The 18,071-nt window shown below is 41.2% G+C and overlaps 1 protein-coding gene across 1 annotated transcript; it reads left to right on the top strand.

The window, feature by feature from the left end:
* The first annotated feature begins 6,420 nt into the window (after positions 1-6,420).
* On the top strand, positions 6,421-16,534 carry LOC108786714 (guanylyl cyclase inhibitory protein). The gene is made up of 5 exons (XM_018556068.1): positions 6,421-6,488; positions 10,273-10,405; positions 13,489-13,638; positions 15,998-16,103; positions 16,371-16,534. The coding sequence occupies exons 1-5, from the start codon at positions 6,421-6,423 to the stop codon at positions 16,532-16,534; spliced, it is 621 nt and encodes a 206-aa protein (XP_018411570.1).
* The last annotated feature ends 1,537 nt before the right edge of the window (positions 16,535-18,071 follow it).

Here is an 18,071-nt window from a genome sequence, read left to right as displayed (position 1 = left end):
TGTGGGCATGGGGCTTATAGGAATCTCGGTGCCGACCCACCAAAAAAAAACAAAAAACCTGCCGACACGTCCGATCCCAACAAACACCGGCGGCAAAATGACAGCTCTGCTCCCAAATGTCAACACAGTGCTGTAGCGAGTCATGACGTCACAGTATTTGTTTCACCCATTTGTTTTCATTCCATTAGGAGACACAGAGCTGTCACAGAATGTAAACAAATGGGTGGAACAACTCCCATGATGTCACGACTCACTCTGCCCGTTTGTTGACATTCGGGAGCAGAGCTGTTATTTTGTGGCTGGTGTTCGTCAGGATTGGACATGAGTCGGTGGCTGTCGTCCATTTGTGATTGATGTGGATCTACATCGCTAGATGATGTAATTGACCTGTGGATTACATCAATGGACACAGTGTTGTGTGTTTATTTACTATTTTACTGTACGCTGTTTGTTTTTTCTTTTACTGAAACCACACGCAGTTTTGTTTTTATTATGGTTTCTGTGAAGTGTCAAAAGTTAAAAAGAAAAGAAGTAAACATTTAGAGGGTTATTCACTAATGAACTGAAGGATCCAGCCATACCTTTGGCTGATACTTCGGCTCGCTTCAGCCGCTGGAGTCTTTCGGTTCAGTCGAACCGAAGGGTTGCTATACGGGGTATTTACAATTTGAAGGCAGCCGAGCGGCTCAGCCGAGCGGCTCAGCCGAGCTGAAGGCATATGCTTCGGCTTGGCTGAGCTGTAGTGACAGCCAAAGTGGGGAGAAAAGTCTGCCGAAGCCGACCATTCTCCCCGCGAAAGACAACAGCCGGGCGGAGCCGATGTACAGCTGGAATCAGCCGTACTGAGCTGTAGTGAATAGCTGAACGTTGTTCGGCTCAATTCACTTCAGCTCGGTTATTCACTGTGAATAACCCCCTTAATGTCACTTTTATGCAACAAATTTTGATTCATAAATATCGTTTAGCTCAGGGGTCTCAAACTCAATTCCCTCGGGGGCCCCTCAACAAATTTTTTTCTTCCATGGGGGCCGCTTGCAAAATTTCATACTTTAAAATAAAATGTAACTCTATCTGGTATGGTACAACGGACCCCAATACACCGACAATACGGCCCCATTCATATCTGTAAGTTTAGGTGCGATTAGGGATTCCTGCATCAGGAACTTGCTTTTTCCCTGCAGCAGGAATGCCTAATCTGGTGTTTACAAGCGGCAGCTGTCATATAGCAGATGAAGGGGAAGCATAAAAGAGAAGTCCATCTTACAGTTTTGTTAATAGTTAAGGTACATGAATGCATTTTTAAGATTTAACTCCTGAGTTTAGTGTCACTTAAAGTAACGCACGTGCATTGAAGCACCACAAAAGGTGTTAAGCCAGCATTAGTGTTCTTTGTATCAATGTTTTTTGTGTGTTTTGTTTACATATTTGATCATTGTTGGTGTTTTTTTGTTTAATTGTGTGCGGAAAAAAAAATGAACTAATGAGCCTCATAAGGGTCTGTTTTTTTGGCAAAAGAGCAGGTCCAGGTAATTAAGTGGAGGTTCTGTAACCCTCAGGAGACATTTAAATGCCACTCTACCCTTAAAATGTACCAACAGCAACCATTTTACCTTTCCTATTCACTCCAAAGCAATTTGGCAAAAGGAAGAAATTTCACAAATATCTCAAAATTTTTACTAAATTTTCATAGAAATTTTGGAGAAATTAGAACCCTTAGGGGGTTATTCACTAGAGAGCCGAAGGATTCCACCGTAGCTTCGGCTGATCCTTCGGCCGGATCTGCCCTTCGGTTCAGTCGAACCGAAGGGCTGCTATACGGGCTATTCACAATAGCTCATGCAGCAGCCGAAGGCAGCCAAGCGGCTCAGCCGAGCTGAAGGCATATGCTTCAGCTCGGCTGAGCCGAAGTGACAGCCGAAGCGTGGAGAAAGGTCGTCCGAAACTGGGGGGGAAGAAATGACCGGCTGGCTCCGCCCAGTTGTAATGACAGATCAGCATCCCCAAATGACCTGGGGATGCTGATCTGCCATTAAACAATAACAACTGGGCGCAGCCGGCCGTGACATCATGGCTGGCTCTGCCCAGTTGTTATTAATTGGCCGGGACCTGCTAGAAGACTCTGGCAGGTGCCGGCCAATAGGAAACAGTTGGGGCGCAGCTAGCTTTGCTCAATTGTTTTTCTTTTGCCGGCATCTGTGAGATGCTTCATTATGCGGCGGGAGTTCGTTGCATGTGGTCGGGTCGGCATGCAGCATTTAAAAAAAATATTTTTTACTTTTTTACTTTTCTTTAGAATATTTGTATTTATTTCTTAATTTTCCTATTTTTTTACATTTTTAAAATTATGTTACCGAGCAGAATGCCGCTCGGCGGCATTCGGCTATTCACTCACTGCTGTTCGGCCCCTTTGAGAATAGGGGCGAACAGCAGCAAGTGAGCTGCCGGAGTTTCGGAACCTTCTGCACTTCGGTGACCGAAGTGCAGTCAAAAGCAGCCGATGTACGGCTGATTTCAGCTGATGTACTGCTGAAATCAGCCATACTGGTTCACAGTGAATAGCCAAACGTTGTTCGGCTCACTTCACTACGGCTCAGTTATTCACTTGACTGCCTTCGGCAGCTTTGTGAATAACCCCCTTAACTCTCACTCATCCCTACTGGGAAACATCCAACCTTTGGCCTGGTAAAATGCACCATTCTGGGGCACAGACTGATATAATCCCCAGACGATGGACTCTCCCTCTTTCTGATTACGCCTTCTTCTACATCTTGTGCGGTTATGTAATAATTTTTGTCTTGTTCCGATAACAAACAGAAGAAGTTTGCAGTGTGCAATCATCTTTTCTTTGGCCGAATTTCATGTGAGAAAACAAATAAGCTATTTGTCATGCACTATTTGTTCTGAATGAGTTAGTGGAATATAAATATTTAAAGGATAACTCAAATTATTAGTTCAATTAGTCACAGGCTGCATCCTAACTGTTTGACCTGAGTTAAGTTTTAATGTTAATTGCAAAGCTGAAATACCTACAGTATATTTAAGCTGTGTCACCTGCTAAAGGATTTGTATTTATGTTAATTTAGTCCTAGATTTAATGAGTTGTTTACAGCAGGAACAGTTTGGTGACCTGACTTTTCTCAACTGTAGTTATATAATAGAATTTGGTCACGACCCACATTCTGTGTACAGTGAAAGAGCAGCAACAGACTGATGACCTTATCCTTCTGTTCTCAGCATGTTCCTTGTAAGTTCATATACTGTACATTCAGCACAGCTGATTGGCTCTTAATGCTGCCTCTCCTTCTCCTAGTCTGTGATCTTCTGTACAGAGGATTACATCTGAAATCAAGACAGTTTCAGATACTTAGGGGTCGTTTCACAAAGCTGCCGAAGAATCCAGCCGTAGCTTCGGCTAGCTTTGGTTGCGACTAAACCAAAGGGCTGCTGTACGAGCTATTTACTATAGCCCATACAGCACCTGAGGCGGCTGAGCAGCTCAGCCGAGCCGAAGGCATTTGGTTCGTGTCAACTGAGCCGAATTGTGTCAGCAGATGCGGGGCGAACGGCCAGCCAAAGGTTGGCCTTTCGCCCCCCCCCCATGACAGCTGGACGGAGCCAGCCGTGATGTCACGGCAGGCTCCGCCCAGATGTAATGACAGATCAGCGTCCCCAAATGACCTGGGGACGCTGAACTGTCATTAAACAATAACAACTGGGCAGAGCCGGCCGTGACGTCACGACTGGCTCCGCCCAGTTTTTATTCATTATCCGGGACCTGCTAGAAGACTCTAGCAGGTGGTGGCAAATAGGAAATGGTTGGGCGGAGCTAGCTGTCACTGCTGGCTCCGCCCAATTGTTTTGTTCTTTTTGCTTTTTAAAAAAATCTGTATTTTAAAATCTTTCAATTTATTTACATTTTTAAATATTTTTTTCAACTTTTTTAAAAAACTATTCTCATTGATTTGCTATTCTGCTTGGTACCACATTGTTCAGCTCACTTCACTACAGCTTGGTTATTTACTCGGCTGCCTTGGGCAGCTTTGTGAATAACCCCGTTAGACTAGTTCAACCCTTTCTCTGTCAGATCTGTTTTTACATTTTTGGACACGTTAAAATGCACATTTTAGGCCTGAAGATTACTTAAACGCCTCTCCTTGAATTATATATTTACTGAAAGCAGAGACCCTGTACAATAAAATGACGGCAGTTGCAATTTTTATGTCACATGATATTAGCTCAACTATTTAGCAAACCCAAATTTTCAGTAAAAAATATGCTTAAATTAATTTTAGTGCAGATAAACAAATTTTTACTAATTTTTGGTAAAATATATGTGATAAAGTTGCCGCGAGCACAGCTGACCTATATTGCATGTATGTGTTTTTGTATTTGTTTAATTTAAAAAATGTGTTTTTGTATTTGTTTAATTTAACTTTATTTTTTTATTTTACTTAAAGGGACATTAAACCCTCAGATTTTTTTTACATAAAACAGTACTGTAATGTGCGCCTTACTGTAATCCATGGTTGTTTCCCTTCTCTTTGCTGCTCTTCCTTTTAAATCTGTATCTGTTCTCATGCTGGGCAGAACTTCTGTTTTGCAGCAGACTGCCTTGTCTCTGGAATGGATACATGGTGTCTGTGTGTAGGTTTGCAACCTGAGCCAGCACTACACGAAGAGGCACTCAGCTGCAAAGGGAAGTTCTCCCCAAGCATGAGAAGACACGAGGATTTAAAAGGAAGAGCAGCAAAGAGAAGGGAAATTGTCATGGATTACAGTAAGGAACACATTACAGTATTGGTTTATGTTAAAAAATCTGAGGGTTTAATGTCACTTTAAGTCAACTTTACTTAACTTCTTTGCTATTAGATTGTAAGCCCTCATGGGCAGGGCCCTCCTCACCATCTTCTCTTGAATTGTATTGTGATTGTAATGTCTTCTATATGTCTTATATTGTAAAGCTATATAAATCCTGTATAATAATAATAATTACATAGGGGGCTCACAAACCCCTAGGTAATAGCATGTTAGTCGTGGCAGGTTCTCTTTAAGGAGACATTTAGGGGTCTATTGTCACCACTGTACTCCAATGAAGCTAATCAGCACAGATTATGAATTACTGCTCTGAAACTGGAAGTGATGAAAAATCATTTCTGGCTTCATTCAGCACAGGGGTGATGAGCGAACAGATGTTCACTGATCGTTCTCTGCCCCACCTGCCATGATGGTCCTGGGCCTGCAGGAGGAGCATAAGAACGTATTAATTTCATGTGCTTCTCAGCTCCATCTAGTGACCATATTGTTGTATTTTTCTGATATTACACTCCAAAATATACTAATAACGTTCATTTCCTCCTCCATTTTCACAAAAGGAATGTACACAGAGATTCACAGGACCAATGAGTCTTCACATTTTTTTTATAAATACACCCCTTAGTATCATTTGTATGTATGGATTTTTCCTTTTTTATGTGTATTTGCTCATTCTTTGCATAGTTTCACGCTTTTTTTATTTTGTTTCTTTTGTTCCCACTCTCTCATGATCCTTTCTGCCTCCATTTGCACAAAATAATGTACTCAGAGTTTCACAGGACCAATGGTTCTTCAATTTTTTTTAAATAAATGCACCCCTTAGTGTTATTTGTGTCTGTGGGTTTTTCCGTTGTTGAGTGTATTTGATCATTACTTGCGTACTTTCACCTTATTTTTTTTCTTTTGCTCCCACTCTCTGTATATTCTTATTTATTGAGACAAATGAGTTGCAGTTTTTTGACACAAGAATGGCCCAAGTTAGTTTAGATGATATTCCATAACCTTCAGTAGATATTTAAAGCCCATTTCACCATTAAAATCACCAAAAACCACCTTCATTTCACCTTCCACATTGCCTCCAATGTATTTCCAGATTTATAAATAATTGTAATATATAAATAAATATAAATGTGCAGCCGACACTGGAGCGAGTGTGCGTGGACAGGAACTGGCTAGATAACATCAGCAGTACTGAGATGGAAAAAAGGGATGAAAAACCATAATTATTCATGATACACAATGCTTTAGAATAAATGCCATTTAACAAAACAACAATCTCAGTACATTTCTGGACACAAAAAAGGGAGGGACATATTTATAAAGAACGACAGGACATTCGGCATCTAAACATGCTTTATTAATATACATAATGGCGATCCTCAAAGTTGATCTGTGCTTGGCAGCCTGGAGGGTTCGGGCAGGGCTGTGTTGTGGTTAAAGTGAATTATAGTTATAGTAGATGTAATCACATTAGGCCCAGGGCAGCGAGCCTGAGCAGATTAAATACTTGTAATGTCATTTGGCAGATGCCGTTCTGTTAATCTGTTACCTTGTATAAATTCTGCTGTTGGGGACGGGCGCAGTTTGGTCTTCTGATGTCGCTCAGTCATGGGTCAAGTGGCCTCCATGCCACGAAAATGTGGCACCTACGTCCTGGAGCTGCATGAATGGTATAGGTAATTGTTTGTATACATTTCGCCTGGTGTTTGTAAATTGTGATGGCAAAGCTGGGTCGAGTCGGGATGGCAAATGAGAGAGATGTATCTACCCTACAGGAGTTTATAATGAGGAAAGGGTGTCTGCGCCTTTTGAGCCCTCGGGCACAAGGGCTCTAAAACTGCCTGAGTACATTGTAAGTTATGCAGATCACAATAGGATTTGGCAAAAAAAAAATATTTTTCTTTAATATTTCTAGAGCAGCTGCCTTTGCGATGTAGATTGCAGAGGCCATGAGCACCCAAAAATGTTTGTAATGAACTTTTGGTTCCCCGTTTACATTTTCCATTGAAAGTGTGTATTTTATATATCTGTTTGATGAGCGCAAAAAAATACCTGTTGATCCTGCCGATAATCCAGTGAGCCGATAATTTATTGTGCACTCCGACTGTTAGCGGCAAGAATTGTTCCCTGTTCTCCCCATGAACTACAGAACACCTCCCTCTATGTTGTGGAGATGCTCCCCTCTTAAACCTCTGATTATCAGAAGCAGTTTTGACATTTAATATCCTTTCCTGTCACAGAGATCCCCAATGATGTGTCATTTGTTTTAAAATTTTTATCCAGAGTTCTGCATTAAGAATTGCTAAGCTGCAATATATAACAATTTTGCTTTTGGGTTTTGTAAGCTTTAAAGTTGGAGGAAGGATCGATTTTAGCTTAGTTAAAGGTGTGAAGGTTTTATGTGAACCTATGGCCAGGCTATGGACATTCACGTATTTACATATTCTTAAGCATTAAATCAGATTTAAAACAAACCCTCACTGACCTTTGTAGCTGTATGTACTTTGCAGAAATTCATCCTTTGCTGTCTGTGTCCCGGCTGCACACTCTCTATTTGGCCGGCTGACCATTGTCAGTGGCCCAAAAAGTGATAGTAGATCCAAAACTTTACAGTTGTCACTAGAACAGAAGGAAAACCTTCCAAAGAGGACACATGCACAGAAATGTCTAAGAGGAGATGCATCTCATTTTGGAGAGATTTCCTCTCACTTCCTGCTTTATCGCCACAACAGAAAGTGAAGAAAAATCCTTTCAATGGGAAACATAACAAATCTGGCAAGGGTTTTAACCATTTCACCCCATATGGCTTTAGATCGGGGTAGGCAACCTCAGCACTCCAGCTGTAGTGAAATTACAAATCCCATTATGCCTTTGCCTGCGGGAATCATGCCTGTGCCGTTAGAGTCTTGCAATGCCTCATGGGACTTGCAGTTCTACAGAAGTTCGAGTGCCAAGATTGCCTACCCCTGCTTTAGACATATGCAATTATGAATAGGGATGCACTGATACTAGTTTTTCGGTATTGAGTACGAGGACCAATATTTTTCCGGTACTTGCCGATACCGGAAGTACCATTAAGGCAGCCGGGCAGCGTGTAATGACTCGCCGCCCGGCTTCCCTATTAGCCGGGCTTTGTGTAATGACTCGCCACCCGGCTTCCTGATTGGCCAGCTTCCTGACCGATCAGGAACATGGAGCCGGCTTCCCTGCCAATTAGAAAGCCGGGCAGTGTGTAATGACTCAACGCCCGGCTTCCTCATACCGGAGGTTCCGGTATCGGGATAGTATCGGGAGCATTTGTGCGAGCACAAATACTTGCCCAAATATTTGGTATCGGCACTGATCCCATTACTAGTATCGGTATTGGTGCATCCCTAATTATGACATATGTCTTGAACAAGGTAAGAATTTTTGGTAATGCAATCCTCACAATAGACCGATGTCACCAGAAAATTCATCTGCTGAACATTTTTTTAAATCTGTTTTCCATCATATAAACTGCCGGTAGCGGTCAGTTTTCATGAGACGACTATACCAGTCCCAGTTGAGACTTTCCTTGGAAACATTGTTTCGTTTCCTCTGTTGTCTCAAGTCTTGTGAGCCTGACTGAACACTCGCTGGGGGTTATTCCAATCGATGGGGAACTCCCACAGTGAGATCTACCCATAAAATTGTTTTGTGTCCTCCAGCAATGCCCAAAGGAACAAAATTATTGGGGCGTTTGTCCTTCTTGTAATGGCCTCAGGGTGTCCTTAGCCTTTTGCTGCCTGATCCGAGCATAGGCCTGGCAGGGCCGGAAAGGCCCTGCCAATTGAAGAAAAACACAACAAAGGATTTTGACAAGTCCTTTATTGTTAAAAAAAAACCCACAAAAGGGATCCACCGACGTAATCCAGGGTCAATCACAACGTCCAGCGCTGTCCACGACGATGACAAATCGACGAAATAAAAAAAAATAAGTGGAAATAAAAAAATAAAAAAACAGACGACGGGACAATCACTCGTGACAAACACCCGTTGCAGAATGGCATTTTGATAAATGGCGGTAACATATAAACATTTGGGCAGAGCTAGCAGTGACAGCTAGCTCCCCCCAACTGTTTGCAGTTGTGACAGTTGAGCCAATCATGGCTTCAAAGTTCTCTGTGCCCTGATTGGGCAAAGTCTTACACCTGACCTGTGGTCAGGTTCAAGGCTTTAGCCAATCAGGGCTCACAAGGTACAGTGCCTTGTGCGGGATGATCGGCGGGAAAATAGACCGCCAAACACCCTGACAGTTCGTGTGTTTACCGTTCGGCTCGAACAGCGAACCCAACGCTACTCCCCACCTGGCTCTGAAATGCTCTGGCTAGAAAAGGTTGCCTCATTATAGGGATGGCCATGAATGGCCTTAATGGGTCGGTAGAATTGGGGTGAGTTGGAGATTACTCCAGTAAAGTCCGTCTCTCCAGCAACTGCCCAGTAATGAAATAATATTAGTTGTGAATTGACTGCAGGCCCGGCGCTACCGCAAGGCAAGGCAAGGGGCCACCTGAGGGCGCTGCAGGGTGAGGGCGGAAAAAACAGGGCATTAGGGGTCCTAAGGTAAGTGAAGAAAAAAAAACATGCTGATAGGGAGCAGGCCCAGCGCTACAGGGGTCGGGGAGGGGGTTGGGAATATCAAACCAATATGAACATGATGAACATCCAATTCCAAAACCATGGTCATTAATATGGAGTTCCTCCTCTTCTTCTCCTGCTGCTGTAACCACCTCCACTCTTTTGGAAAGGCTTTTTGGAGTGCGTCTCTGGGAATTTGTGCCTATTCTGCCATTTGTGCCTATTCAGTTTGAAAGAGCATTTGTAAGGTCAGGTACTGATGTTGGTTGAGATCTGGTTCATAATTGCCATTTCTATTCATACCAAAGGTGTCCAATAGGGTTGAGGTCAAGGCCCGGTGTTGGCAAATATCTTTGTATGCTGTAGCACTAAAAGCCCTCTACACTGGAAACAGATTAATTCTGTTTTAAAAGAAAACCCAACACTTATAATAAATGAAAAAGAATTCCCAGAGCACTATGATTAGTTAAAGAGTCAGTGCCACAGTAGCTGCCCACCTTAAGGCTTCTTTTGTCTGAGTGAAGCTTAGTCCTATATTGAGGGGGGTGTAACTGTGATGAAGCATTCACTTCTGTGCATAATTTCCAGTTTAAGTTATAGAGGTCTATAAACAACAGTCCTTTTCCCCACAGGCTGTAGAAAATAAAAAAAGAAGCCAAAAGCTAAACTTACTGGGAAAATACAAATATTAATATACAATATTTCATATATATATTTGCTCAGAAAAAGAAAAATATTTGTACTAATTGATTTTTATTTACAATTGACCTAAATAAATGAAGAAGAAAATATGCACACGTCCTCAATACAATCCCTTTAATGCACAGTGTAGTTTCTTCATCAGCCTGTGTTTTGTTACAGAAAGTTTGTCCAGGAATGTCCCAGTGGATTTATCACTCTGCATGAATTCCGTCAATATTTCTGTGACTACACCGTGGGAGAAAAATCTTCAGAATACGCAGAGGAGATATTCCGAGCCCTGGATAACAATGGGGTAAGTGCAGTCCCAGGTCTTCTAATCAGAGCTTTAAAGCTGAACTCCAGGCAAACAGCATAATACACAGATGATATGCATGTATAAGAGCTGTTTTACCTGCCATTTGCATTTCTCTCCACCCATTCCTAAGATTTACACAGCTCTGCCACACAGTACAGCCCTGAATGGCAGAGCAGGAGACCTGATTTTTCTCTGCTGCAGTTCAGTAACACGTACAGGTCTTATAACCTTCCCTAGTTAAAGGAGAAGCAGCAGACTAATGAGCTCATCTCTAAGTCACTATGCTCTGTCCTCCTTTTAGCACATCCCTTGTTAGCACATGAACACTGCACCACAGCTGTCCACTTGTGATGCTTCTTCCTCTCCCAATCTGAGCTCTGCTGTACACGGACTGCAAGAACGTGATACCAAGTCAGATTCAGGTACTTAAACTGCTTGTTTTCAATGAATACAGAACTGCATTAGTCTATGCCTATTATAGCTGCCTGGAATTCATCTTTAAAGGGCAACTATAATGACATTGGGTGAATTCTAGTTCCCATTTAAATGAGTACATGTTTTTACCATTTATATAAAATGTTTCGTTTAAAAAAAAAAAACATTTAATACCAGGTACACCAATGGCACAGAGCACTGTGAGTTTTCTAAAAAGAGAGCACAGCGGGAGCTGTCTGCCTTTGGACTGTATCTCTATAATAGAAACCTTGCACAACCCTTCTGAACAGAAAAGCCATGGAGGGAGAGGCAAGGATCAACTGTGTGTGAACGTTTGAACTTCAGCTATTCAGTGCTGTAAACAACAGGAGCTCCACCTACTAGAAATGTAATCCAAATGTAGAAATGAAGGCTGCTCCACCGCTAGTCTTGATATTCAACAAATTTTATTGTTCATAGTCAATCACATCTCCTGCTGGACTCTGGATTCTGCCCTCCCTCTGATACGTTTCAGCCCCCTTTGGGACTTAGTCACAGTGGTTCATTTATGTAACTAAATCAAATTAATGTTTTCTTACAAACATATTATTACATAAATATTATTTATAAAAAATGTAATGCTCTAGTCAGGAATATTATCAATAGAGAAATAAAAAGCATTATAAAAAAACGCTAAGCATAAGTGGATGGGTAAACTCAGGTTATAATCTGTTATGTTGAAGAACAATAGTGGTTCCATAAACATGCATGGTCACCAGAGTGGTTACTTTGTATACAAAAGCCATCGAAGAGTTCTTAGATTGTGCCCACATATAAAATCTATATCTGGGCAAAAGGAAATTTAATAGCTACATTGAGGCCAGCTAAGAAAAAAATGCATTTTGTGTGTGATTATCTCTTAGATGTTGAGGAACCTTATATAGTAAATGTATATGTGCAATAGTCATAGGGGGAATTTATCAAAACTGGAGCAGACAGAGTCTGGAGCAGTTGCCCACGGCAACCAATCAGTTTCCTTCTTCAGTTTGTTAACTTGAGCTATGAAAATAATAAACAAAACATGATTTGTTGCCATAGACAACGTCTCCAGATTATGTCTAGTCCAGTTTTGATAAATTCCTCCTGTTTTTGGGCACTTCATTTGAATGTACCCTATTGTATGCTATTTCCACACTGTCTGATGTTTGGGGTAGCAGGAGTACATTTTGAACAACTTAGGTCTGTTTTATGTGGTTTAGGGAGGATATATTTTGTACACTTTTCGACAGTCAAGAGCTATATAAATGATCCCTGAAAGTATAGTCTTTGGGAGGATATATTTTGGCCTAACGTATGACTGTATGCTTTTTATATAAAAGAATATATTTTTAAGAAGTAATTCTCCGGTGGTGTCGGGCATATCTATGGTAAACAGCGCCTATGGCAAGCACTGAAATTGTGCCCTGTGAAAACATCTGACACCCCAGTTCTTGCACACGCAGACACACACATACACATTAGAACTGCTGGGCCTTTGGGTTGGTGCAGGTACGGTTTGGAATAGGGAACGTACAGCATGGCATATAGAATGAGACGGTGTGTAATAGGGAACGTACAGCACTGGATATGGGATATCTTTTCACCTTTATAGAATATTAATAGAATGATGCCAGACCCATTCAGATCACCATCTCCATCCATTCAGATCTCCAATTACACCAATGCCAATCGGTCCCACGGTCCCAGGCAGGAGGAGAGGTGTTTGCTTGTAAATATGCAACCAGGGTAGAGGAATTACTTACATTACTCAGTCCCTTTACCCAGTTTTGCATTAGTGGTGCCCGAGGCATGTACCCTGTCTGCAATACCCTAGATACCCCACTGGATGTATATTCTCTCTAGATGTATATTTAATAGTAATTGGTGAAGACACCTGCCCTTGGGAATGAGAACTCCTCCAATTTAAGTGAACTCTTTGGATCCCTCCTAGTTTTTTAGTATAAGTATAGTGTCCACATATGCAGCTGCCCTCGCCGTGTGTAAGCCTCCTCCAGCTTAAAATGACAACTAAATTGACCATTAGGATTTATACTGAAGATCATCAAAGTGAACATGTAATTTACCTTTGCTGGGCAAAGTAACAGGTAACTCTCCCGTATGCAAAGACAATGTCATTTCAGAAGTTGTACTTCCTGTTCCTGTACCTACTTCAGGTACTTCCTGTTATAAAGGGATAACTCTCTGTCCCTGTCTTTCAATTATGCTCCTGTGTTGTCACCCTGTCCCACAGGCATCTGATGGAGGCTAAACGTGACAGTTTCACCACACATTATACAGACAGGGACCATTGTAGTCCCCATCAGGAAACCCACCCTGCCTTGCAGCCATCGCTGGAGTGTATGTAGACAGGAAGCGAAAACATGGATTTTTTTTTTTTTAAATGGTAGTTTTTTTCATGATACACATATTATTCATTTGGGGGTTTACATTTGCTTTCAATACCAGGTTCACTGTGACCTTATCCAAGCAGTACAAGCCCGCTATCTCCAGCAAACCTTGTCCCTTTGGGATCCAAGAACCATGAACGTACTGCCATACTAAGGACTCTCAGGAGGTAGTAACTACTCACTCCATGCATTACTATTGTTCTCTAATCTTGGCTGTAGGATGGAATTGTGGACTTCCGGGAATATGTTACAGCAATCAGCATGCTCGCACATGGGACCCCAGAGGAGAAGCTTAGGTGGTCCTTCAAGTTGTATGACAAGGACAGAGATGGAGCAATCACTCGCACTGAGATGCTGGACATCATGAAGGTTAGTGAAGATTAAAGGGAATGCTCTTGAATTCTGTTTTCAATGTGTCTTCTCCAGATCTCCCACTGGTGAAGGATGAATGTTTTGCTGCAGAGAGCTACCAGGGGTGGCTTCATGGTTTGCCCCATCATGGTCGTGACATAGGTAAAAAGCTGAGTTGTGAAGAAGCAGGATTCCAAACAGGTAGCTATAGAAGTATTACAATGGAAGCTGAGATGGCAACCAGAGTAATAGGTAACCAACCAAGGTACAAGTTGGCAGGTGAGGTCGCAGGACAACCCAGGTCAGGTGAAGGGAAACAATTGAAAAGTGTGGTCAGGCAAGCCAGAGGTCAACATTGATGATTAAGTTTAGGAACATAGGTAGATTAATCAGCATGGAGCAATAGGAAGCTTTTATCTGGTGACAGGTCCCTGTGCTGATATGCATGCACTGAGATGATTGTGTGAGTGCATGCAGCACATACACAATCAATAAAGGAGGCAAGCCACATGGGTCATTTGCCCTTACATCTGTGTCTACTAGTAGTTCTATGACAAATTAGTCCAATGGCAAAATCTGTATCTTTAAAGAGAATGTAGAAACTTAATTTTTTTTTAAATCTATCAATTTGATGTACATAATTCGACAAGGACAGAAAGTGGGGTTTTGAGAGCACCAGAGGAACTTACTCCACAAAGAAATTCATATAAAAGAGTTAATTTTAATTACATTCATTAAACACAAAGGCTAGATATACAATCCAAATTAAAATCAGCTAATTAGATAGCTCCCTGTGTGCTCTCTCCATATTTACCCTTACTACAGCATGATTAAATCATAACAAGATAAGTGCATAGTTTAGGAAACAATCTGATAAGTACAGACGATCAAGGATAAGGGATAACAATTCCTTAGAAGCTTAAATGCTGTATGGGGTTGGTAGAGGTTCATAAATGGAGGAGCTGATACGACGTTTCGCGCACCCAGGCGCTTCTTCAGGTACAGGAGGTATCTATATAATTTGTAAAATATGAAAATCATGATGAACGTTCTTAATTCTCCTTAGAGTAAAAATATAGTACATAGTCAAATTAACTTTGCCTACCAATTTATGTGCTCTGGTGTGTATATGTGTCTGGCCGGGTCTGGTCGAGCTACGCCCCTGCGTAGTCCCCCCTAAAAATAGGAGGGGTACTATGTTGGTCAATTCCCAATATTGAGTTTGAGGGGTAAACTCAATATTGGGAATTGACCAACATAGTACCCCTCCTATATATGTACTATATTTTTACTCTAAGGAGAATTAAGAACGTTCATCATGATTTTCATATTTTACAAATTATATAGATACCTCCTGTACCTGAAGAAGCGCCTGGGTGCGCAAAACGTCGTATCAGCTCCTCCATTTATGAACCTCTACCAACCCCATACAGCATTTAAGCTTCTAAGGAATTATTATCCCTTATCCTTGATCGTCTGTACTTATCAGATTGTTTCCTAAACTATGCACTTATCTTGTTATGATTTAATCATGCTGTAGGAAGGGGACATATGGAGAGAGCACACAGGGAGCTATCTAATTAGCTGATTTTAATTTGGATTGTATATCTAGCCTTTGTGTTTAATGAATGTAATTAAAATTAACTCTTTTATATGAATTTCTTTGTGGAGTAAGTTCCTCTGGTGCTCTCAAAACCCCACTTTCTGTCCTTGTCGAATTTAAATTCTAGGGGTGTGGCACCTACTATTCGGACCCAGATCGAAAACCATCGTCTATATTTAATTTGATGTACATAATCATCAGTGTGTGTTAATGTTCTAAAAAACTTACTGCTATGTGTAATTTGTAATTATATGTGCATGGGCACTCCTACACTTTTCGCTTCCTGAGGTGGGTCGACCTTATTATAGGGACGGTCCTGTGTATATGTACATGGGGGCAGACATATTTGCATATTATATACTCAGGCTTCGATTTCTGCAAGCAGTCCACTGACTGTGCCTAGTCTATGGTAGCACAATCTGATTGCTGCAAGCAGGAGGAAGCATTTCCTCAGTTTCCTCTCCCCCAGTGGTTGAAATGCAGTAATTAAAAGCAAATTAAGACAAATAGGCACCCGATAATACATGCATTACAATGAGTACACAGGGAATTTAGTTTTTTTCTGGTTAGATAAGAGTTCTGTTTAGATGAATTCTAAAGAGAAAACTTCCAGGTACAGAGAGTTCTGTACCTGGAAGTTTTACACTGACACATTACTTAGCATTCATGGTATAAGCATAAAAAAAAATATATGATGCTTGGTCTACTTTAATGTTTTTCTGATTCGTTATTTCCACCAAGTCGTCCAAGTGACTTTTCCATGTTCATGTACAGGCGGTATATAAAATGAGTCTTGCAGCGTCCCTCACGAAGATCAACCCCATGACTGCCGAGGAATGCACTAATCGCATCTTCATCCGTCTGGACAAGGATCACGATGGTAAGAGTAACAGAAAAAAATTGTTACATTAAAGCTGAATGCCAAACTCGGTATATAATATATAAATTTTTATATGAAAAATCTTAATAATGCCATCAGAGTCTTGACAAGTATCGTTCAAATTTTCTTTTGCCATTAACAATCAATTTTGGAATGAATTGGAACTTCCCAATCTGAAGCCTGTACTGTATATGTAGTGTACTGTGCACTGTAAAGACAAATTGGCGGCTGTAATAATCTTATATTTCGATTTCTTCTGCTTTCCAGCCATCATCAGCCTTCAGGAATTTGTAGACGGCTCTCTGGATGATGAGTGGGTTCGAGAGATGCTGGAATGTGACCTCAGCACAGTGGAAATCCAGAAGATGACAAGATACAGCCATTTGCCCCCCAGATCGTCCAGGGAGAGACTATTTAATACCAATCCATAAACTTGTTATTATTGTTATCTCTTCCTTAAAACCCAAATGTTGCGAACATCGCTCGGGGCACACAGCCTACCCACAGAGCAACTCGAAGGCTCATTCCATCATCTTCTCCTTAATCTCTATGCTTGTCTGTGTACTGAATTACTTAAGGGCCATGGAAAAAAAAAACCTGCAGTCTCTGCGTGTTCCCAGGTTCTAAGCACTTCCTCGGAAATGGGAGGTTACAGAGCACATAGTCATGTGACAAGAGGTTGCAGACCTGCTTAGCAGCACTGTGAATTCCAGCTGAATCTATCTGATTATATGTATATTATATACTGTATATTGATTATATAAAACTCGGATTGACTTGACTTTCTGACTTCAAATATATGTCAAGCCAAAATCTTTGTTTCTTAGTTTTAGATTTAAGGCATGAGCGATTGTCTCTTTTTATCATTGTTAGTTTGCACAGTAAATTACCTTAAGGCCCCATTCACACTGCGCGATTCGCAAATCGTGTGTTTGTCGCGCGATTGGAATTTTGCGTGATAACGCACGATTTGTCACGCGACATCGCACAAATGCTTGCATTGAGCAAGCTAGAATCGCGGCAAAATCCGCTCCAAAAAGGGTCCTGCTGTAGCCACGCGCGACCCGCGACAGCAGGACCCTTTGCCCCAAGAAAAGCTGAAGGATTGACAGATATTTATAATCGAAGTGTATGTTAAGCCAAATGTGTTTTTTTTTAAATCTTTGGATAGAGGATTAGAACCCCTATCGGGTTTTTACTGCTTTCCCAGGCTCCGTTTGAGAGATTTCCCCTTACTTCCTGTTGTGATGGCAATGTTCTGCCAGACAGGAAGTGAGGGGAACTCTCCAACAGCAATGCAGACAGAAATAAAAATGCTTTATTTTTAAATTCTTTATTTTATATTTTAAATACCTTGACGGTGTTCACAAAAAAGATAGACAAGTGCTTAAATAACAAATAGTTGCTTGTTCAAGCGATCATAGAGAGAGTATTTCAAATGCATTGCGATATATATAATAAAAATAAACAAATAAAATATTTAAAGCATTTAGGAGGGAAGAAAAAAAAAAAAAGGGGGGGAAGATATTCCCCCTGCTCAGCTGGTCAGTGACCCACAAATATCTCAGAAGGGGGGCATGTAAGTGTTCAAGTGCTTATGGGAACAACTGTGAATTCCAGGAAGGTGTGTGGGAAAAGGAAGGGGCTTCTGACCCTAAGTGAAATGACATCCTGTCAATAACATGCAAAAAAAATAAATATCGTTTTTAAAACTTTGCACAGCAAAACAAACCATATAAAAAAATATAATATATATATAAACCCCATACAAAACATCGTGTTAGGCAAGTGAGTCAGTCGGTTGTGTGGGTTGAGGGTTGAGAAAAAAAGAAAAAAAAAAAAGAAAGACAGAGGGGAAAGAGAAAAAAAAAGTATAAGGGGGGAAAGGGGAGGGGGGCATGCGGGATAAATGGCCTGGTATTTACTAGGTCGCTTGAGATAAAGAAAAATAATAATAGGACAAGTAGT

This window comes from Nanorana parkeri, unplaced genomic scaffold (assembly GCF_000935625.1).
Source record: "Nanorana parkeri isolate BGI_ZX_2015 unplaced genomic scaffold, ASM93562v1 scaffold224, whole genome shotgun sequence".
In the NCBI taxonomy this organism is placed as follows: Eukaryota; Metazoa; Chordata; class Amphibia; order Anura; family Dicroglossidae; genus Nanorana; species Nanorana parkeri.
Note: the sequence above shows the minus strand (reverse complement) of the source record. Positions and strands in the feature narration are given on the sequence as shown.

What these genes read in the sequence shown, in the direction of transcription:
- LOC108786714 (XM_018556068.1), top strand. Translation starts at nt 6,421, where the DNA reads ATGGGTCAAGTGGCCTCCATGCCACGAAAATGTGGCACCTACGTCCTG. An exon ending in AGATGCTGGACATCATGAAG is followed by an intron (nt 13,639 to 15,997) that starts GTTAGTGAAGAT and finishes GTTCATGTACAG; the next exon opens with GCGGTATATAAAATGAGTCT. An exon ending in TCTGGACAAGGATCACGATG is followed by an intron (nt 16,104 to 16,370) that starts GTAAGAGTAACA and finishes TCTGCTTTCCAG; the next exon opens with CCATCATCAGCCTTCAGGAA.